Raw genomic sequence first — 22,545 nt, 5'->3', positions numbered from 1 at the left:
GAACTCGGATGTAAAGTAAGTACCCTGTCAAAAAGTCAGGCCATTAGACCATAACTATTTGAAAAGCTTTCTCCACTGAGTCCTTTAGCACTATAGAAGGAGCTTAAATCCTTACAATTCAAAAATGCACAGTGAATATTAGATTTGTTTTCCCTTTCCACGTTCCTTATGTTGTTGGCAGAAGTATTTCCCATCACTAAGTACTTGACGTCTATGAGTAAGAAATATATACAAACAAAACTCATAACAAAACATTCTGAACTAACTCACTCGTCCTAACTGTAACAAATTGCTGTGATTTGTACCACTACTTATGTCTAAAAATGAGGTGAAATTTATCCTTCTAAAAGAGAAATATTCCATCCAGGCGTAAGCTATAGTTGTAATATTGACACATTAATATTATGGATTAGATTTAGCTGCCTTTATTCCTCTTAAAAACCCATGATGGTGTACCTATTCCTACCTTTTATCCTCACAACTCCGTGAACTAGGAGAGATATACTAATGGAGCCTAATTTGCCACATGGGTGAACTGAAACTGAAACAAGTATAGTTTTTGCCTGGATGAAAAATGCAGTTTGGGAAAGGTCATATTGTGATCTGTTTAAATGTTACACAAATGCACATAATGGTAGACAGTGATTCCAATCAACTTTGGAATAATTACAAATCCAGTAATACTGGAGCATTCCCAAACTAGCCATGCTTTATTTTAGTGAATTGAAACGTGGTTAGTTTATCCTTCAGTATTGTACAGTCACAATATTGTTGACTGGTTAACCCTTGAAAAGCTTGTCTTGCAAAGACAGCTGCTGATAGTAAGAACATCACTAAAATGGATTCTGGGACAGGTAAGTTCTTCCTCATAGATTTACAAGCAAACTCTGGATAATCACTTCCTGCCTCTAACATTATATATTACACTATATCCCTGCATAGCTCTTCCAATTCATATTCTGTGCAGAATGCACAGTTTATAGTGTAAAAGCTATGGTAACTATCAGGAATTCTGATGTGAAAGTTTTGCTTTCAGATATTGGATAGGAAGAAACTAATTGTGTTTCCTCCTGGACATATGATTGTACCTTTAAGACAGGGTGAAATACATTCATTTTTCAAATATTAGACACTTAATTTCCCCATAATAATGTTTGGATTGATGGGGAATTGTGGTTTAGTACTATCTGAAAAGTTCTCTACCTTTAGGGGTGTCAAACTCAAGGCTCAAGGGCTGGATCCAGTCCACAGGGTGCTTAGATCTAGTCTGTGGGGCCACCTGGAAACAGTGAAGGACCGGCCCGTGGTGCTTCTGCCAGCAAAAGCTCCTTTTTCCCTAGCAGAGCACTTGGGTCACAACATGTGCCCCGACATGAGTGATGTTGAGCTGGCCACGCCCAACCCACTCCCCCATGGTCAAACATAACCTTGATGTAGCCCTCAATGAAATCGAGTTGGACACCCCTGGTTTAGAACATCCTTTGCCAACATAGTAGGATTATAGTCGTTGTAATCCAATATGTTTGAAGGGAATTGGATTGGAGGGGCTAGATTAATAAGAGTACACCAGAAAATTGCTTGACAGAGGCATCTCACATTGCTTAATTCAAGCTTTCTGCTTCTTGGCGTTACTTATACTTCAACTCTTGTCTATATTCTGTGACACTTTCATATAAAATCTGTGGATAGGGCCTTGATCTGTGTGCTTAACATAAGCAAGCTTTGCACAACCAAAATTGCTAAGTGTAAAGTTCCATGGAGGCCAATGTGATAAATAAATGGCTGCTTTCCATCTTGTGTGTTTAAAAATGTTCGTATTACACACAGATCATATTCCCCCAGCTGTTTACTGAAAGTACAAAAAAAAAATCAATGAGATTCTCAGTGTCCAAATCCTTTACGTGTGGTGCTAGTGCAATGAGGGTAAAGGCAGAGAGTTTTCACTATTGAACTTAAAGTCTCTAGCTGACTGTCAGTCACCCACAAAAAGCTGTGCAATACCATATAGTGACAAAAATTTGTCATTCTGGTAAACATTTCATGTGCTACAAGAAATACTATGTATCAGATCTGCAACTGAATGCCAACTAGGCTTTCCAATAGGGTCAATTCTACATTTTTAATGCCACCTGAATATCAGTGTACATGAGAACTGGAAACCATATATCCACTACTATTGATCAATAATCTTCTACTTTGGATATCAGGGCTATTGTTTATCTAATTTATTCATGAAGTTACTTAATGCTCTAAAAGAAGACAGTTAAAATCTGAGAAAATAAATACAAGTAAATACCTGAGATCTACATACAGAGGTTGGGGGCAGGGAGTGTGAAAGCTCTTTATATACAAAGTGCCCCAAATATCATAATTTTGAACATGTGTCTTGAGCCTCTTAAGGACCTCTTGACCTACTACTGGTTTAAAGTGAAATCTTAAACTGGAAGATGATCTGTGCTGTGCTGTTTAAATTGGCTCAATGTCGACAGGTCACTTGCAATAGTTGGAATGAAGGTGGAGAGACATAACTGGGCTACATAGTCTAGGAAACAGAAATGAAGCAGAATGATTTACAGGTAGTCCTCTTTTAGTCATCAGCAACTGTTCAAATTTACAATGACACTGAACAAGCGGTAGTTCTGGCTGGATCTTGTACTTTTGACCATCCCCGCATGCTGGAGTCACATGACCTTCCTGTCAGATTCCCACAATAGTGAGTGGAAAAGCTAACAGGAAATAGGAAGTCATGGTGATGTGAGGTCATTGATTAAGGAATGGCACAATCATGGTTTTTCAACTTACAATTGCATTGCTTAACAGAGTTTCCAATCCCAATTATTGTAGTTAAATTAGGACTGCCTGTACCTGTTTCTGCCAATCTAATCATTTCTTCATTTGTTCACCGCTAACAGTTTTGCAGCAACAAAAACAACATGCATCTATGTAGACACCACCAGAAAGAGTTACAGAAATCAAATTTACAGGTAGTCTCAACTTACAACCATTTGAAGTTATGATAGCACTGAGAAAATTGAGTTACAACTTGCCCTTGCATTTATGACTGGTGCACCTTCTCCATGTCACATGATTAAATGGCAACCAACATGTATTTATGACAATTGCAGCACTCCAGAGTCACATGATCAGCAGGGGGCTGACCTCAATGGAGGCTTCCAAAAAGGAAAGTCAGTGGGGAAAACTGTATTTACTTAACAGTTGTGTGATTTGCTTAACAAGTATCAGAGGTGGTTTGCTCCCGGTTTGGCCCAGATCAGGTGAACCGGTAGTAGCAATGGTGGGAGGCTCCGCCCACCCACCCGGACACTTCTGCGCATGCACAGAAGTGTTACACATGTGCATGAGAGAACCAATAGTAAAAAAAATAGAAACCTACCACTGACAAGTGTGGCAGAAAAATGTTATAAAATTAGGCGTAGCTTACTTAATTGCATTGCTTAGTGACAGATGTTCCAGTCCCAACTGTGGTTATAAGTCAGGACTACCTTTATATTATTGTCACAAGGTGGTGGAAAATCTCCATTACAACAGCAAAGAGCCAGGAGAAAATTGTGGAACAGATAATGTGCATGTTACAAATGAAAGAACTAAAGCAGAAGAACAAAGCCATGCAGTTCCCAGTGGTACAATCGACCCATCATTTTGAAGGAAAACATCAGCCTGTATTTTAAATTTCTGAGCCTCATTAATAGGAATTGTAGAATGAAATAAAGAAGTTGGTAAAAATGAATGCGAAAAGAGACTGTCAAAGATTAAGATATAAAAGAAAAAAAACTGGATGCCTGAAAGAACAGAGAAAATTGCCAAGAAAGCTGCTATTGATGCCACCATGAGTTAATTGCTCTACACTAAAATACAGCATATGAGTGTAGTCACCTGAAACCATGGATAGATCAAAATACCCCAAACGGTATAAAACGAATAAAATAAGTGTGAATAAAAAAAACCCAGAACCAGTTCCTGTAAACCCCCCACTCCCCTACACACACACACACACACACACACACACACACACACACACACACACAGACAGACAGACCCCACAAGATACAGTGAAACCTGGTGGAAAATCCTGATTCCTTGGTTAAACAAGAATTCTAGTTTATACAGTCTGGACAAATTAACTTTTTTTAATAGAAATACTGACAGAATGATCAATTGTCCAACCACATTTTGAATAAAATGACGGGAACCTTTTTCTACTTAGTCTACTGGTTTATTGAGGCTAGGATAGTGCTGACTTTGTGTACAAGGCTGTCTCTGGGGCAGACATGAAGTAGAGGACAGTACTGGTCCTGCATCAGTGCAGAATAGGTTAGTGTGTACTATGAACTCTTTTAAAACAAGTGATTTCTCCATTCTGGAAAGGGTTGCAAGTGGGCCTTTCCACAGCATCTTTCGCATTCAGAACAGCATCCTTTCTATCCGTGGTAGATCAGGGCAGTCAATGGCACCCTTGATAGCTGTTCAGCAGAGAAGAGATACAGTAGCTATTGGTGATGCCTTGTTTTTAAGTTGTTCTTACAAGACAGTGCTGGAACAAGCAGATGATACACACCAGCTCCCAGCTCCAGTGTCCAGCTATTTCACCAATTAATACTAAAAGAAAATCACAACTTTTGGTCTTGGGAAAAGGTAGCGGAAGAATTGCTGTTGATCTACCACTAGGATGATTGAACTTAGCATGGAGTGCCAATGGACCCTACGGGGGGAGGTGACTCTCTGGTCTTGTCAAAGAAAATATTTGAGGACATCTCGGTTTTGATTTTGCTTTCAGAACCACTATCACTGGAAGTAGTTTCTTGACCACATTCGTCACAGCAGCAGCAGCAGCAGTCCATGAAGGCCTGCCCCAGGGGTTTGCAAAGGCATAGTAGAAGCACAGGAGTAACTGAACATTTGAAGAACAGGAAGAACTGGTTGACCAAGCTTAATAGGTCCAAAGTCTGTTTTGTCATGTCAGGAGACAGATAGGCCACAACAATATTACTGACATTTTCAGGGATGGTGCAGAGACCATAGATTACTGTCAGGCCAATCACTGTGCAGTTGAGTTGGCTCTCACACTGCCCATGCTTATTGCCACGGCATTCGGTCTTCTCTGTGCTGCTGATCCTTCTGGTGACCAGCTGGCAGCTGACGGTAAAGAGGATCGGCAGGCAGAAGTAGCATCCAAAATACCACCACATTCTAGCATTCTGATAAGTGAGAACCAGAGAGTAAATGGACTCGGGCAGCTCCTGAAAAGGTTTCATTGTGCAGTAGTCAGACACTACACCAGAGACTGGTGAGGTATCCTGTGCCAGCTGCCAAAGAAGGAGCTCTGGGATTGAAAGGGTCATGGAACCCACCCAAATGACAGCCAGCTTGGCAATGATGGAGTGGCAGTGTTCAATCGGGCGGAGCTTGGCTTGAGGGCTGGTAGCCGCATGGAATCTGTCAATGCCCAAGGCACAGAGGCTGAAGGTGGTGATTCCCAGAGAGGTCACCTAGGAGCATAACAAAGAGAAGTGGTTGAACTGAGATGGCCAAAGAGAGAAATGAAACATTTGCCTGTCCCTAACTTTCAAGTTAGTGAGGAAATACAGATGTTTTTTCACTTTTGTGCAAAAGGATTTCAAAGAAAAAATAAACACTGTCTCTAGCATAGAAAATTTATTTACTATGTAGAACAATGAGGATTCCAAATTATGCCAAAATAAAATGGGATGCACAAAACAGGAAAAGTCATTCCAGTCCCCAGCACTTTTTAAATGCTTCAAGAGCAACTATACAAGTTTGTGCAATAATTCTCCAGAATACAGATAGCAGCATGGGAAATGACAAATACCCCCAAATCAGGAGTGGGATTCAGCTGGTTCAGCCTGATTCAGGCAAACTGGATGCTAATTTTACATCTGGTTCACCCGAACTGATAGTTGAAAGGACTGGCTGACTCGTCCTGCCCCTCCCCTCCTAGGAGTCTCCCTGCAGCCTGTTTTGGATACTAAGTAAGTGCAGGGCCCACGGGGACGCTCTGGGAGGGCGAAAAGCCTTCCGGAAATGCGGAAATGGGCCCGTTTCCAGCCTCTGGAAGGCCTCCGAAGCTCGGGGGAGGCTGTTTTCACCCTCCTGAAGGTTCGAGGAAAGCCTCCAGAGCCTGGGGAGGATGAAAATGCCCCCTCCCACTGTGGTGCAGGAGGCTGAATAGGCATGCCCACCATGGCCACACTCAACTGGTCAGAAAACCGGTTGCTAAAACTTTTCAATCCCACTCCTGCCCCGAATGAAAAGATGCATATTTAAATATTAGTGTCTGTTATGAGAATAATGATCCCATTTAGTTCTGTAACCTGAACAGAATAAGTCACATTTGGGGGATCAACTCTACTAAGGAATGTGTGTGACTTTCTCATATATCAGCTTTTATTCTTGAGCATTTCTATGTAGAGTTGATACTGAAATTGTATCATATGCCATGTTTCCCAAAACATTTCCCTACATTTCTTTTAGTAACTACAAACATCAATATGGTAGCTGCAGCTTAGTGAAGATTGTTTTGTACAATTTTAAAACAAGCATATTGACTTTCTTTTATCAGGAGGATATGAAAAAAAGTGTCTAACTCTCTGTTTATTATCTTTCCTTAGCCAGTTCTTTACAATGTATGAGGACACTTTGGATCCAACATTGTTTAACAAAACCAAATGTATGGACATTGATATGTGGTTGATTTTCTAATTCTTTATTTGTTATTAAATGATTAAATATTCATCTAAGTAACAATCTTGCTTCCCTGCTCCATTTATTCCAATTGGTTTTCCCTCTTTTATATTTCCATCCTTTTTGGATTCCTTGTATTCAAACTGAGCAGAAGGAGACTTAGAACCTTGGTGGACCTTCAAATAATTAGCAGTAGATCATGAAAGTTACTAACTGCTAATGATAAAACAATGTTAACAGCAGAAAGCCCATTCTCCACCTCAATTAGAGTCCTAAAATCAAGGGTGGGTTTGTTAGAAAAGAGAAGCATGTGACAATTCACTGTGCTAACAGGGACCATTTTGGGAGCTGGTACATTTTCAGATTGCTTTATACTCATTTCAGTTTCTACATCCCATAACTCCTGTTTTGCAGCTGCCTTCATTTGGTTCATATGAAAATAGATCTTGCAGGCTTAAAAACAGTTTTGGCACTGTCAGCACTGTTTGCACTTCTATTTTAATTCTAACCAACAAATGCAGAAGGGTGCCACTTCTTATTTCTTTGCAAACTTTCAATTTTAAAAACTATAATGTGACTATGTAACTAATTTCTGCTGACTATGACATCACTCTTTGTCTCTCAGCAGGTGCCAGCACATGGCTCAGAAGCTAAGCAATTTCAATCCTGGTTCGTTCTTGGATGGGAAACCATTTGTCAAAAGAAGGTTTTTTTTTAAATCCCAGGAGAAAACAACTTCATAGATATATCCATGTGGTTGTTAGGAGTTGAACTGACTCAAAGACACTGTCCCTAAATAATTACAGGATAAATACTATGTTACTGTACAGTGACACAAAAATCAAGAGGCTTTACTAACAAATGTAATTAAAAAGGAGTAATATTCTCATTCTCTCTTTCTCTCTCCCCCGCTCTTTCCCCAAAAATTATACATTTAGTGGAATATAGTTGAATACACTGTACAAGGACAAAGTCAAATTGAAAATGCCCCCTTAAACTGTTGGCCACCTGTGTAAATATTGTAGAAAATGTATATGGAAGTGAAAGAATCGTGGCACGACAAAACCATGGTCCACTAAAGCGTGCCCGATTAAATCACGTCGCTGACGACGTCAGCAGCACGACAACAACAACCGCGGAGAAAAAAGGGTGCTTTAAAAAGCGCTTTTAAAGCAAGCCGATTCACGTAAAGGTAAGGGTTAGGGTTAGGGTTAGGTTAAGGGTTAGGGTTAGGTTTAGGGTTACGTTAAGCGTTAGGGTTAGGTTTAGTGTTAGGTTAAGGGTTAGCGTTAGGTTTAGGTTTATGCGTTAATTTTAGCTTTACCGCTCACAGCGTGCTTTTTTCATCGCGCTGTGATTACGTCAGGTACGCGGTTTCGTCGAGCGCACTTTAGTCGACCGCAGTTTTGTGGTGGAACCGAAAGAATAGATTAGAATTTTTCCCTTATAGTTCGCATGATATTCTCTACCATTAAAAAAATTCATTCTATCAAAATGGATGTGTTTTCTAAAAGCTTTTCATCTCCCATCCCTTTATTCTCTTCCTTGTATATCATGCTTCCCTGATCTACATGCTTCTTTTTTTACAGAGGGCAATTAAGAAGGAAAAACCAATGGGAGAAACACCTTAGAAGATCAGGAGAGATTCTTAGGTCATTACTTAGTACTCCTTAAGCAACCTTTGGTCCTTTCCCAAAAATTCACTGAGTCAAAATGCATTTACTTTTTGAGCATCAAATGAGTTAAGTGAGTTTGTTGATGTCCCAAAGTAGCTTTTGTTAATTTCCGCTGCATTCAGAATCCCAGGAAAACATCCTTCTCTGCCAAAAGGGAAGATGGCAAAGCGTGGAGGAGAAAAGGCCAAACACTGGGTGGGTTGGACAGACAATGTGGAACATGAATAAATATCAGCCGGGGGGTGTGGAGAAGGGCTTGCCTCCTTGCACAACACTCTCCATTACAAATGCTGTGCTTTCCTTCGGTTCAGGAAATACTACGCCTCATTTGGACAGTTGTTCATAGACTGCTGAAGAGCTCTGGGCCCTAATTGCAGGCACCCGCTCACTTCTCAGAGGAAAAAGGGACATTCATTTAACACCGGAAGCTTTGGAAACTAAGCAAAGAGGCTTACTTTCTTTATTCTTCCTCCCCTCCCCCACTTTCCCTGTCTCATGTTCTTTAAACTACAGCCAAACCAGCACAAAACAGAGTCATTCCAGGGTACAATCTCACGGCGTTTATTAAAGTATGCGCTTTCAATGGATGCTTAAAAAACTGAGGCAAGATCATATTCGTATCTATAAGCATCATATTGATGAATGCTAAAGAAAGATGGAGAGCCTGTTTGAAAAGCCAACCCGAATAAAGAATTTGAAGTTCCAAGCAGTTACACTATGTGATTTGAAGGACTTCGTAGATTATTGCGGAGGTTGCTTGGCTGCTTCTGCTGGATAGTACAACGATGTCTGAATGAATATCCAGTTAGGTTGTACCATCAGCTATTTCTAAAATATAAGTTAAGAGATTTCAAAATGTCTATGGAGATTCTCGGTTATCCAAGTCATGGTTGTCCCAAAGGTGCTTTTTCAAGATTCCCTACCATCCAGTCAGAGCCAAAGAAGCTTCTTGGATGAGAAGCGAGACGTCTTCAAAGAAAAACCAGAAATAGATTAACAGATTAACAGAGTTGGAAGGGACCTCATAGGTCATCTAGTCCAACCCTCCACTCAAGCAGGAGACCCTACACCATTTCTGACAAATGGTAGTCCAATCTCTTCTTGAAAGTCTCAAGTGATGGAGCTCCTACAACTTCTGAAGGCAACTTCTGTTCCATTAGTTGATTGTTCTCACTGTCAGAAAGTTCCTCCTTATTTCTAGGTTGAATCTCTCATTGGTCAGTTTCCATCAATTATTCCTTGTCTGGGCTTCAGGTGCTTTGGAAAATAGCTTGATCCCCTCCTCTCTGTGGCAGCCCCTCAAATATTGGAACACTGCTATCATGTCTCCCCTGGTCCTCCTCTTCACTAGACTAGCTATGCCAAGTTCCTGTAACCATTCTTCATATGTTTTAGTCTCCAGTCCCCCAATCATCCTGATTGCTCTCCTCTGCACTTTTTCTAGAGTTTCAACATTTTTATAGTGTGGTGACCAAAACTGGATGCGTGTTTGAGAAAGTCCAGTTGCCTCTTGAAAAAGCAACTTTGGGAAATATTTCAAGATGGGTACCTATGTTAGCATAATACAGCAAATAGGAATAGATTCAAAATGAATACATTCATTAAGGTGCAAATTGTCATTTGAAACTTGAATTCTGCTGTTTTACTATAATACTATGATCAACTATAACACTTTGTGTGTGTGTGTGTGTGTGTGTGTGTGTGTGTGTGTGTATCTGCCTTGAGGAAAATATGTCTTCCGGTGAATGCCTGGACTAATCCCTACAGGTTTTTTTGACAAGGTTTTCCAGAGGTGGTTTGCCATTGTCAACTTAGGCACACTAAAAAAAAAAGCAGAACAAGTCTGTGTTGGTTGAAATTAAGAGGCATCTGGAGTAAAATTCGGGTAAGAAAACCTTTGTGGAGAAAATACAAAGCTGTGTAAGATTCAGAGAATCAGTCTATAATGGAACTGCAAATTTGCAGCAGGGTTCCTGATGTGCCAGACAGCAGAGAGGGTTGGCAGCTGCAACAAAATCTAGTTCCATTTAAAATAACTGTTCTTTAAATAGATGCTATCCAGATCTCTTAAAGTAGATCTCTACATTTTATCACATTTTACAGAATATTCCTATTGGGTTTCTTTTATGAAGAATAATACAAACCTACAATCTTTCCATCTGCAACCTGAACAAGTCCCTGAGGAAAAAAGAAATGCAGCATGTAGTAATTGCTGCTTTGGTAAAAAACTTTTTATACAACTGTGCTTAGAATCACAGCCATAAAGTTATTAGCATAACAGGAAAATATTAGACTCTCTATTGCAGTTCTTGAATTAACAATTCAACTATCAATATTGTAGGAGCAGCAGTGCAAATATAGCTATCTGCGTTGATGACATCAGGAGAATTGGGGTGATATTCCTATGCAGGTCTGCACATTTTTATATTTAGTTAACCAAGGAAAAAGGAAACAGTTGTTCCTATATGACCTAAATGTTTACTGTGACTTCACTAATATAGATAAAATTATCTAGTGTTAATTTTAGATAATATTTTGTTATGAAGCTATCAACTTTTAGAATATAATCTATTAGTTATTCTGAGATAAATAAAACAGGTGGAAAAATAAAGACAAATATTCAGTGAGATGAGGGGAAGTCAGTAGTGTTTATTTAAGAACTGTGGTGGCGCAGTGATTAGAATGCAGTATTGCAAGCTAACTCTGCACTCCGTTGCCAAGAGTTCGATTCTCATTGACTCAAGGTTGACTCAGCCTTCCATACTGCCAAGGTGAGTAAAATGAGGACCCAGATTGTTGGGGGCAATATGCTGATTCTGTAAACCACTTAGAAAGGGTTGTAAAGCACTTTGAAGTGGTATTTAAGTCTAAGTGCTATTGATATTGCTAAGGCAATTTTCTGTGAATTCTATGAACCTATGAATCCCAAGGCAGCTCGTAGTTTGAAGGAAGTACAGTATGACAAAATGCAACTCTGGTTTTGCCATTTTTCCACTGCAAATTATCCCTTTCAAGACACCTTTGCTATTTTCTGATATGGATATCTGCATGTCTCTTAAATGTAAAACCAAACACAATGATACAGAACAGTTTTTGCAAAAGAGAAGCTATTGGTTCATATGTAGAATTTACATGCAGAATTGCAGATGTCCTATTCCCCTAGAAGATAAAAACTTGCCAAAATAAACAAATAACCAATACATCAGTGACTGTCAGAATATGGTAGTTTAAATAAAATAATGCTCTTCAACCTTTCATAGGAACAAGATCAAATACCTTAATGCCCTATCTAAAAGGAAAATCATCTGAATGAATAAATATGAAGATGGCCAGTGCTTAATGCTAGTAGCTCTATTACATCTGGAGTGCAAAACCCCTTAAGATCAACTAGATGGCAGCAAAGCATTAGGTTATTCCCTTCTCTTTCCCACCATCTACTGTCATCTACTTTTTTGCAGCCTAGATCTTGTAACTCCAATTTCAACCTGATAGAAGGACAGAAAACTGCATAGAAAACCTAAATCTGCCTAGATTTTTCACAGTTAGCATGGTTTCTGGCAGTGATAGGATGTGTTGATTACAAGAATAAGTACTTTACCTATGATTGTGTGTTCTTATTTTGCAATGGGCTTTTGATGTGTCCAACTATTAGTGCCTTTGTCATATTACATCAAAGAGTCATTGTCTTCCCTGCCTCCTTCATATATGCTGTTGTCCCCTTAGTCAAGCTCTGAATCATTCACAGATGTCCATCGCCTGCTTGGCTCTCATATCTTCCTGCACTGAGCAGGGAAGCTATAGAAATTATGTTGAAATATTGTAGTTTCTAAGGGCGGGCTGTTCATCATGTTTGATAGAAAATAACTTGTATGCAAAGGATCATCTGTATGTTCAAATCAGATATATATCATTACAGCCTATTTTCAGTCTAAACAAACTTTATTTTCAGTATGTCCAATCCTATCTCATCCCAGCTTCTTTCTTCCAATTGCTTTTTTGAAGACAGAAGGAACCTGGTCTTTTGAAATTATATCTTGGGTATTATAGAAACACAAATTCACACCCCACTGTTTCTTGCTCTGTAAATGTTTCAGTTTTGCACATTAATAGGATGGCACTTGGGAGTCCTCCTGGATCCACAGCTGTCATTCGACCACCATTTAACGGCTGTGACCAGGGGGGCATTCGCCCAGGTACGCCTGGTGCGCCAGTTGCGACCCTACCTGGACCGGGAGGCCCTCACAACAGTCACTCGGGCCCTTGTGATCTCTAGGCTGGAATACTGCAATGTGCTCTACATGGGGCTGCCCTTGAGGAGCATCCGGCGACTTCAGCTAGTGCAGAACGCAGCCGCGCGAGTGATTGCGGGTGTCCCCCGATTCACCCGCATAACACCTATCCTCCGCGAGCTGCGCTGGCTACCTGTCGATCTCCGGATGCGCTTCAAGGTGCTATTAATCACCCATAAAGCCCTACATGGCAGTGGATCTGGATACTTGAGAGACCGCCTTCTGCCAATTACCTCCCTACGACCTATAAGATCCCATAGATTAGGCCTCCTCCGCATTCCATCGGCCAGCCAGTGTCGGCTGGCAACTACAAGGAGGAGGGCCTTCTCAGCAGTAGCCCCGACCCTTTGGAACGAGCTCCCCGTGGAGATTCGTACCCTCTCCACCGTCCAGGCCTTCCGCATAGCCTTGAAGAACTGGCTCGCCCGTCAGGCCTGGGGATAAGAATTGCTACCCCGCCCGAATGATGAATGAATGTTGTTTACTATTTTTATTATATGTTGTTGTCTTAATATTGTATTCCCCTCTCCCTGGTTTTCTGTGAGCCGCCCTGAGTCCCCTCAGGGAAAAGGGCGGCCTACAAATGCTAATAAACTATAAACTATAAACTATAAACTATGTTATAGTATCTTTTAAAGAATGCACAGTTCAAAATTCATTAAGAAGATTCAACAGAAAATGAGTAGAATGAAACAAATATATAAATAATAATGAAAGGAGTAGATAATTGTTTCAATTAATTTATTTTATTTTATTAAATATGTATGCTGCTTTTTGATTTGTCCAAGATAGCTTACATAATATTAAATATTTTTTTAAAAAAACCATTTAAAATAGTCATTAAAAATTAACAATACCTATTTTTATATAGCACACTTAGCCAGATTAGTTAAAGCCTCCCATCCAGCATTCTAAACTTGGTTTCGGTTAGTTAATTTTGGTTTGGGGGTTTTAAACTATTGGCTAGCTGAGAATTCAATGTATAAGTCAGAAAACATACTATATCAATAATCAGGTTAAAAACAATGTGTGAATCCAATGCATGTCCTTGAACACAATTGTACTGTAATTACAGTATGACATAGGACAGCGATGGCGAACTTTTTTTGGCTCGCGTGACATAAGTGGGCAGAGCGCAGGAGGGTTGTGTGTGGGCATGCCACACCCATAATGCAATGCACGACCCCCCTCCAGTGCGCATGCAGGCACTCCCCCCCATTTTTTGCATGCTTTTTTCACCCTCCCCAGGCTCCAGAGGCTTTATAGGAGCCTGGGGAGGGCAAAAACAGCCTCCCCGCCCCCCCCTGGAGGCCCTCCAGAGGCTTCAGGGACCTCCAGGAGGCTTCACTGAAGCCTCCGGAGCAGTCAAAACGACCCTCTGAGCAAACCGGAAGTGACTTCCTGTTTGCTCGGAGGGTCGTTTTAAGCGCTCCAAAGGCTTCAGGGAGCTTCAGGAGGCTTCCCTGAAGCCTTCGGAGCGCTCAAAATGACCCTCCAAGCAAACCGGAATTCCGTTCCCAAACTCCCGATTTGCCCATAAGGCCGTTTTTTTGAATGAAGCTTTTGGAGGGCCTCCGGGAGGAGGGCGGGGAAGGCTCTTTTCGCCCACCCCAGGCTCCTATAAAGCCTCTGGAGCCTGGAGAGGGCGAAAAATGGCTTTAAAAGGGTGAACTCAGCTGGCCAGTGCATGCATGTGTGCTGGCCTGCTGACAGGGCAGAGCCTGGCATGCCCTGACAAATGGCTCCACGTGCCACCTGTCCCAGGCATAGGGCCTAGTGTTGCTGTGTTCACAGAAAATGCCAACCCATGATTAACTTTGAGTAAACCATGATGGATAGATTTTTCTCCATGACAATCTGTTAGATGGAATGGTTAAATACCGTGACACGACAAAACCACACTCGACTAAAGCGCGCCCGATTAAACTGCGTCGCTGACGTCATCAACAGGGCGACAACAGCGAGCGCGGAGAAAGAAGGGCGCTTTAAATAGCACTTTGAAAGCAAGCTGATTCAAGTTAAGGTAAGGGTTAGGTTTAGGATTAGCTTTAGGGTTAGGCTTAGGGTTAGGTTAAGGGTTAGGTTTAGGGTTACGTTAAAGGTTAGGGTTAGGTTTAGGGTTAGGTTAAGGGTTAGGATTAGGTTTAGGGTTAGCTTAAGGGTTAGGTTTAGGGTTAGGTTTAGGTTTAGGGTTAGGTTTAGGATTAGGTTTAGGGGGGTTAGGTTTAGGTTTAGGGGTTAATTTTAGGTTTAGCGTTTACAGCGTGCTTCTGTCTCCACGCTGTTGTCCCCCTGTGATGACATCAGCTACGCGGTTTCGTCGAGCACCCTTTACTTGAATGCGGTTTTGTGGTGGAACCGTTAAATACTACTAAATAAGCAGCCCACTTCTATCTTCTCTTGTCCCACATCCACTACACAATATTTTCTTTCCTGTCTAATAGAGTATAAGAGATTGAACCTACTCTCTATTTCCCTAGAGGACGGAACCATATTAATTATTTAAAGCTGTAAGGATGTAGATTTAGGCCAGGTATCAGGAGGAATTTTCTGACTCTACACTATGCAGTAAACCAGTGGAACAGACTGTCACTGGTGTATTCTCCTTTGTGTGATGTCCAGACAGAATATGGATAGTGGTGATCTCTCAGTGATGCTCTACTCTAATGGATCTATGACACTGAGCTAGATGATTTGTGAGATCCCTTCCAATTTTGTAATTGTTTATGTCAGGCCCAAGACATCTTTCCATATAGCCTAAACTAAATCAATATTTTCAAGTAAAGGTCACAATCTGATCAAAGGCTTGAGGATAAGTGTGATGGTAGCACAGACCCTGTAAATTAGTTGCAGGCTCTGAAAAGTATGAAAAGTATATTAATGATTGTAAAAAATTGCTATCTGAATACTTTGTTCTGAATACGAATAAGGGTACATTCATGGAATTTGTAGGGGATGCAAGTAAAGCATATATGAGAGGAGTACTGATGAATATAAACAAAATACATAGACATAAACAAGGGCAAAAACGAAAAGAATTGGAAGAGGAAATTAAAAGAAAAATTTGAAATGTATCCAAATTGTGTTATAGAGGGAAGGAGGTGTTTCAACAGGAGGAGATTTAAAAGGCATTCCGGGAATTTTTTTTTTACAGAATTGTACAAAGGGGACAAAATTAAGGGTTTAGATATAGACAGATACTTAGATAAAGAGATAATACCCCTAGTTAGAGAAGACTACAGGCAAAAGTTGAACCAACAAATAACCTCTGGGGAAATCCTGCAGGTAATCAAACAACTAAGATTAGGAATAATGTAAACTGCTTAAAATTTGTGTAACGGCAAGAAGCTGAGTTCAACGCAGAGATTTTACTGACTTTTTTTCTTTTTTCTTTTTTTTAAAATTTCCTTGGTTTTAATATATTTTAGACTGTGTTTGATAAAAAGCTATACCGTGTACGGGCTCTGGGAAGTCGGGGGGGGGGGAAGGGAGGTGGGGTCCTAGGGGGGACGGGGGAGGGGGGAAATATAGTATGTGTTAGATTTTAAAGTAACATGATTGCACTTGTATACTGTTGCTTTTTAAATTCTAGTGTAAAAATAGGAAGCTGAATATATTGATAGATAGTAGAAATACACCGAAGGGAGGAGCAGAGGGAAAGAAGAAAGAGGGGTAGAGAGGGTGGGAGAGAGGATCGGAGGGAGGGTGAGATGGAAGGGAGGGAGTGTATTGGGAGAGAGGAGTGATAGAAGGGGAGGGGAAGTAGGGTAGAGGGGAATGTTGTAGGGGCGAAAGGAAAGTTGGAGGGGGGTGAAAGAAAGGGTGTATGGAGGGTTGAAGTGGTATATTGGGTTTGTATTTTGGGGAGTATTGTTGACAAGGATGGCTGTGTTTATTGCTCAATGTTATATGGCCCCGGTTATGCACAGTATATATGTGACTGTATGAAATGAAAATGAAAATAAAACATAAAAAACATAAACAAACAAACAAATAAATAAATAAATTAGTTGCAGGCCCAACCATTTCAGCAGGTTTTTATTGGTGCTGATTTCTGCCTAGGTTTTACTTCAGTGATGCTCATTTTTGGTGTGGCAGCCAGCTGATACCGTAGAAATGTAAGTCCATTGGAAGACTGGCTAATACATTTAAATAATAAATAAATACAAATAGCATCTAATGGCAAGATTGTGGAAGGCTGAATTCCATCCTTGCAATCCTTTTCTAAAAGATATGGTAAGATTTGAATTTATGAAAGTGAGGCAGTTGCAATCATATATAGTTAATTGTGTTTTTGTAAATCCCTAGTTCAGGAAAGTGAGGAAGAAGCAAGAGGAGAGAATGTGTGCCTGATACCTTTTAAATAAAATAAAATGCACTGATTTTAAAGTATGCATTTTGGTTGCAGGATAATCTAACCTTGCCCTAAGATGCTCCTTTGTTTAAGAACACTGAAGCTGTTCTGAGAGTATTTTGGATATTATTATCCAACAATCCTATGGCACAGTTGAAAGGAAATTAAAATGGCCTTTATCCTGCCCTTATTAACAAAGACTCACTGGTAATTTCAGCCAAATAGATTTTCCATGGAAACTTCACATCATTCAAAACACAGCTCCCATTTTCGTCTCCTTTTCAATTTAGGAGAAGCCCAACTCCTAGGGAATTCATGAGGGAAGACAGACATGTAACCTTCATGAGTTGCAAAGCTGAAGTTTTACACTACAGCAGGTTTTGTACAGATTTATGATCAGTTGCAAAGGTCACTTTGTTCAATGTCTCTTTCTCTCAGCCTGTCTTTATGAGATTAAGTTCAAGACTATGATATATACCCCAAACTCTCTCTCACTGGATATTGCTGGATGTAACTAGGGATGCTGATAGCTGTAGTTCAGCAATATTCAGAGACCCATAAATTCTTCACCCTGGTTATGCCTTCCAAATATTTGTCATTTACCTTGATTAAGGTAGTTAGTAATTCTTTATTAATTTAAACAGTCTCTGGGATTTAATTTTTTTTAAGAATAACAACTATTGTTGTGTCCTTGGAAGAAATTCAGCATTTTCAGGCAATGATTCAATGATAGTTAAGCCTTTACTTGCTATCATTTTCTACTATTAAAAGTAAAATTCCCTGGTTCAGGGAGAATAATTTAAGGAAGGCCATCCTTTCACAGTTAAATTGTCTTCTTCAACCAATTACAAATGATAATCTTTTACTTTTAGAAAAAAAGCTTGACTTGTTTCCTTCTTCATCCTGGGATCCTGTCCATCTCATGCCTGTGGTGAGCAGGTATAATCTGAAATGCACAGTATCCACTGGGCAAAAATTCCTCTTAGCCTGGCATTTTCTTTCAGAATTCTCAGGCTAGAATTACAGAAGAATCTTTACTCGGTGTAATTAAATGTGCATGATCTCTAAGGACTGATGGTTTGAGTCTAGGTCTTGAAATGTCAGGCTACAGGAGGCCTATATCTGCTAATTATAGATTCAGCACAAGCATTAGATGCACTTACTCTTTTTAATTAAGATTTTCTTTCTTGAGATAATTTTAAAGCCCCACTTTTATCTTCTTGATGTGAGAAATACCTAGTTCTCATTTATTAATGCAGCATCCCCTAACCTGTTGTTCTCTCTACATTAGTCCTAGCTATATGGAAGATACCAAGTTACTGGTCAGTCTATTAATAGTTAGAACATTAATATTAATGGTTGAATCATTAATATTAATTATTGATGATTGCATAAAAATTTGCACATGATTATCTCCTGGAAATATAAGGCATAGCTTCCACTTTGTATCTCTGGGGTGAACACAGAAACATTCTTCTCATCAAATAATTGGCATTGAAATAAGGATAACTGTGCTTGCTTCAATTTTTCCCAAAGGCATTTTTGTTATCCCCTTTGAAAGAGAGATGGTGTTTTCTATAACTCTTCAATCAATAACTCCTTAAACTTGATGTTAGGAAAGCTCATCTTATTGGGTATTAGTAAGGCCAAATGACATGGGATTAAGTCCAATTCAAAACATAAAGCTGGCTAAGTACAAATAACATTATCCCTCTCTTCCTTAACTGAAGACACAAAGTTATTAATGATACATACTAGAGGTTAGCAGAGGAAACTCTTACCTCCATGAAGGGCACAAGGCGACAGGAGAAGTTTCCCAGCAGTCTCTTCTTGGTAATTTCATTGAAGATGACCACAGGTAGACAGAAGAAGAGGATAAGGAAATCCCAGAAAGCAAGACTGGCCAAAATGGAATTCCAGGCACTTTTCATATAGTAGTTGTGCCAGACAATGCACATGACTGAGAGGTTCCCAACGATGCCCACAGCAAAGACAATGAGGGACAGGAACATGACAGCATAAGCGCTATAAGAACTTTCTGTCACTGGATAGAGAGGGTTCTGTATCTGAAAACGCTTTCCTAGTGCCACAGTTCTATTAACCTGGGCCTCTCTATTACCGTAGACCGCGGGGCTCTGTTGGTGGGGCTCAAATGGACCTGTGCTGGTTGGTGCTGGAGGCTCCGTTGGCTGTAATGTGGCTGGGCTCGCAGGCCGAGGAAATTCCACTTTGACTCCTGGAACATACTGCTGAACTGACTTGGCATCACTGTCTTTTGTTCCTCTACGTGTTCTTCTCCACCTCAGCTGTTCTTCTGAGAACCGTTGCTCTTCATGGTTGGCAGTTGGTCCTAAGTCTCTCATCCTGCCCAGTTCTCCAAGTAGCTCCATCAGGACGCCTTGGGAGTTGACGTGTCTTTGTAAGTGATCTTCTCCAGCCTTTGCCTCCATTCTGGAGGGTGCGTAGTTTCCTTCAATATACGGGACAGCTTCTTCTTTCATCAGGGTTTCCAGTGGCTGCAGAAAACTAAGCAAAAGCATACCTGTCCAAGGGAAAGACATCCTTCTTTCTGCAAAACAGAGGTAAAGAGAGGAGAGACGCAGAGAAAGCAATTCACCAAATCAACAGAGATGTCACTGCCCTCAGTGAAAAAAAGGGGGGAAAAAGTTTCTTCACTTTGACTGGTGGTCTTAAAAGAGGGCCAGGGGTATAGAAGAGAGTAAACGAGGAGATTGGAGTTTCAGTCCAGCTTGAGCGACGACAGAGAGACACTTTGGTCTGCTTTGCCAGCTCACTGCTGCTGTTTATTCCCTCAGATCTCTGGGCAGAATTAAAAAAGAAGGAAAAAAAATCAGTAATTCATTTCAATCCCCTTTTGTTGGCCCACAGGCCCCCTGGTGGCCAAGCTACAATGCCTACCAGCTCCTGTGAAAGGATCAAAAGCCTCACAGGCCTTGAGCGTCACAGGGAAAGAACGGTGGAAAGAAACCACCTGCTTTAGCCTTAGACCTTTGTGCAGGCAATTCTAGTTGTTTTTGTTTTGTATATTTGCTTTTGCGGTAAAGAGGGCATATTTCAGAAATAATCAGCAGCCTCTCACTGATATATTTCCCTTTGGCCAAACTCTAGGGAAATCCACATGGTAACTTCTAACATCAATGTATGGATTTTTATGGAGATAGAAAGATACTTTGAACAAGGACAAAATGAAAGAGACATTCATGTGACAGTGTAATAGGTTTCATAGCTGTCTGTGAGGGAACAGTTCAGAAAATCAAGCAGATGTGCCGGGACTGTTGGCTGAGTGAACCAAAGAACCAGTGGTGGGATTCAAAATACTGGTTCTGTGGGTGTTGAATACTAGCGCGGGAAATACAAGCGCGGGGATAAAGGACTCCCTTTCTGATTGGTTCCCGGGCGAAGCCGGTTCAAACCTCGCCCCGATTGGTCGAGCTAATTCGACGCCCATTGGCTCCTCATTCAAACCTGGGGGTATAAATGTTTGGCGCGAAACACGCCACGTTGAATCGTAGTCACTCTGTTCTCAATAAAGGTTGCTGTTGCATACCCGCTTGTCGCGTCCCCTTCCCTTCGCTCCAAGATGCAAAACTGGCGACGAAGGTGGGATCCCGATTCCCGCGACCACGGAGTAGTACAAGCCAGCTGCCACCGCGTCTGAATCAGCACGAACGTTACCTCAGGCTGAGAACTCCGGCAGCGAACGCAAATTTTTCTCCGCCCTCTTCCTCCCCCTCTCTGGCTCCACACCACGATGGCTTCAGCGCTTCCTCCTTTCGCGCCATTCGGATCCGCCGGAGAATCATGGGACGGCTTCATGGAGCGTTTCGAGTGCTACTTAATCGCATCGAGGAACCAGGCACAGACCGACGAGGAGAAATGCAGTTTCTTCTTGTCCTGCTGTGAGCCTTCCATGTTCGCCTCTGCGAGAGCCCTGGCCGCCCCGAGGCCAGCCTACAAACTCGGGTGGGACGAGCTGATGTCCAGGCTGAGGAACCACTACGCTCCCTCACCCTCTCTGATCGCCCGCCGCTTCACCTTCCGCCGCCGAGTGCAGAAGCCCAACGAATCCATCAGCCAGTTTCTAGAGGCTTTGCGCACCGTGGCCGCCCAGTGCGATTTTGCAGACCTGGAGGAGAACCTCGTAGAGCAGTTTGTATGCGGGGTCCGCGACGCGCATTTGCGCAGCCGAATGCTCCGGAACCACAAAATCACCTTGGTGCAAGCCGTGGAGACCGCGCGAGCAGCGGAGCTCTCCGAACAATCCACGGCCGACATCGAACGCCTCCAGCTGAAACCCCCCGCGCAAACCGCCGCGGGGCCTTCCACCCAGACGAACCTCGTCAACGACCTCTCCCCTGCTGAAGACGAGGAGGAGGAAACCGTCGGACAAATGAGGACGCAGCCGAAGCGGAGGCCACACCAGCAACCACCGACGCCAGCTCAGCCAGCCTCAAACGCACCTTGCCGCGGATGCGGCGGCCGCCACAGCCGCACATCCTGCCCGTTCCGTTCTGCCGTCTGCCGCCGCTGCCGAGGAGAAGGACACCTCGCCAGGGTCTGCCGGGCTCTCGTGCCAGCCCCATCGTTCATGCAGCCCAGCGACCAGCGCCAGGCACCGCAACGCCGCCAACAGCCACGTCCTGCGAGGCGAGCTGAGGACTGCCACTCAATCTACCAGCCCTCCAGCGCCGACTGCGTGGTCTACCAGGCTTCCCACGTTCCCGCCGGCGATCGCAAAATCAGCACCGCCGTCCGTCTCGAAGGTCAGCTTTGTCGAATGGAGGTGGACTCCGGGTTTTCCCGTTCTCTCCTATCTTGGGCCCTGTTTTCCCGCCTTTGTCCCGGGGTTCCCCAGAGCAAATTGCGCCCCGTCGGGGTCTCCCTCCTAGACTACCAGGGAAAGGGGATTCCCACGGCAGGAATATTCCACATCCGAGTGGAATACGGAGATTTTAAGGGGAAACTCCCAGTTCTAATCGTCAGGAACGATCTGCCCGCTCTCCTTGGGTTGGATTGGTTTCCCGCCTTGGGCCTCACCATAGAGGGGGTGCACAGGGTAGTTCCCCTCACCGTAGATAGCGTTCTAGATGAGTTCGCAGATGTGTTCGATGGGAAATTGGGCTGTTATAAGGGCACCCCCATTTCCCTCTGCCTCGATCCCCAGGTCGCTCCCATTAGGCTGAAGGCACGCAGGGTCCCCTTCGCATTGAGAGCAAAGGTAGACGCTGAACTTGATAAGCTTATAGAGCAGGGGGTAATCGAGCCCGTAGATCACGCCCGTTGGGAAACCCCCATAGTCCTCCCGGTCAAACCCGACGGATCGGTGAGAATATGTGCCGACTATAAGTCGACCATCAATTTGGCCCTGCAGGCAAATCCATATCCGGTCCCCGTAGTGCAACACCTACTCCACTCCTTAGGGCAAGGCCGCATTTTCGCCAAGCTAGATATGGCACAGGCCTACCAGCAGCTTCCCGTAGACGAC

The 22,545-nt window shown here is 42.3% G+C and overlaps 1 protein-coding gene across 1 annotated transcript; it reads right to left on the bottom strand.

The window, feature by feature from the left end:
* Positions 1 to 4,697: 4,697 nt before the first annotated feature.
* Positions 4,698 to 19,600, bottom strand: GPR37L1 (G protein-coupled receptor 37 like 1). Its single transcript, XM_032218962.1, has 2 exons — positions 18,821 to 19,600; positions 4,698 to 5,507 (listed from the first exon to the last, which is right to left on the bottom strand). The coding sequence occupies exons 1-2, from the start codon at positions 19,598 to 19,600 to the stop codon at positions 4,698 to 4,700; spliced, it is 1,590 nt and encodes a 529-aa protein (XP_032074853.1).
* Positions 19,601 to 22,545: the final 2,945 nt, after the last annotated feature.

This window comes from Thamnophis elegans, chromosome 5, assembly GCF_009769535.1.
Source record: "Thamnophis elegans isolate rThaEle1 chromosome 5, rThaEle1.pri, whole genome shotgun sequence".
In the NCBI taxonomy this organism is placed as follows: domain Eukaryota; kingdom Metazoa; phylum Chordata; class Lepidosauria; order Squamata; family Colubridae; genus Thamnophis; species Thamnophis elegans.
This window is presented reverse-complemented; position numbering and strand designations above follow the sequence as displayed.

Bases quoted from the DNA above. Each gene is read 5' to 3' on its own strand.
- GPR37L1 (XM_032218962.1), bottom strand. From the start codon at position 19,600: ATGTCTTTCCCTTGGACAGGTATGCTTTTGCTTAGTTTTCTGCAGCCA. The intron at 5,508-18,820 runs GTAAGAGTTTCC...TTATGCTCCTAG, and splicing joins GCCTTGTGCCCTTCATGGAG to GTGACCTCTCTGGGAATCAC.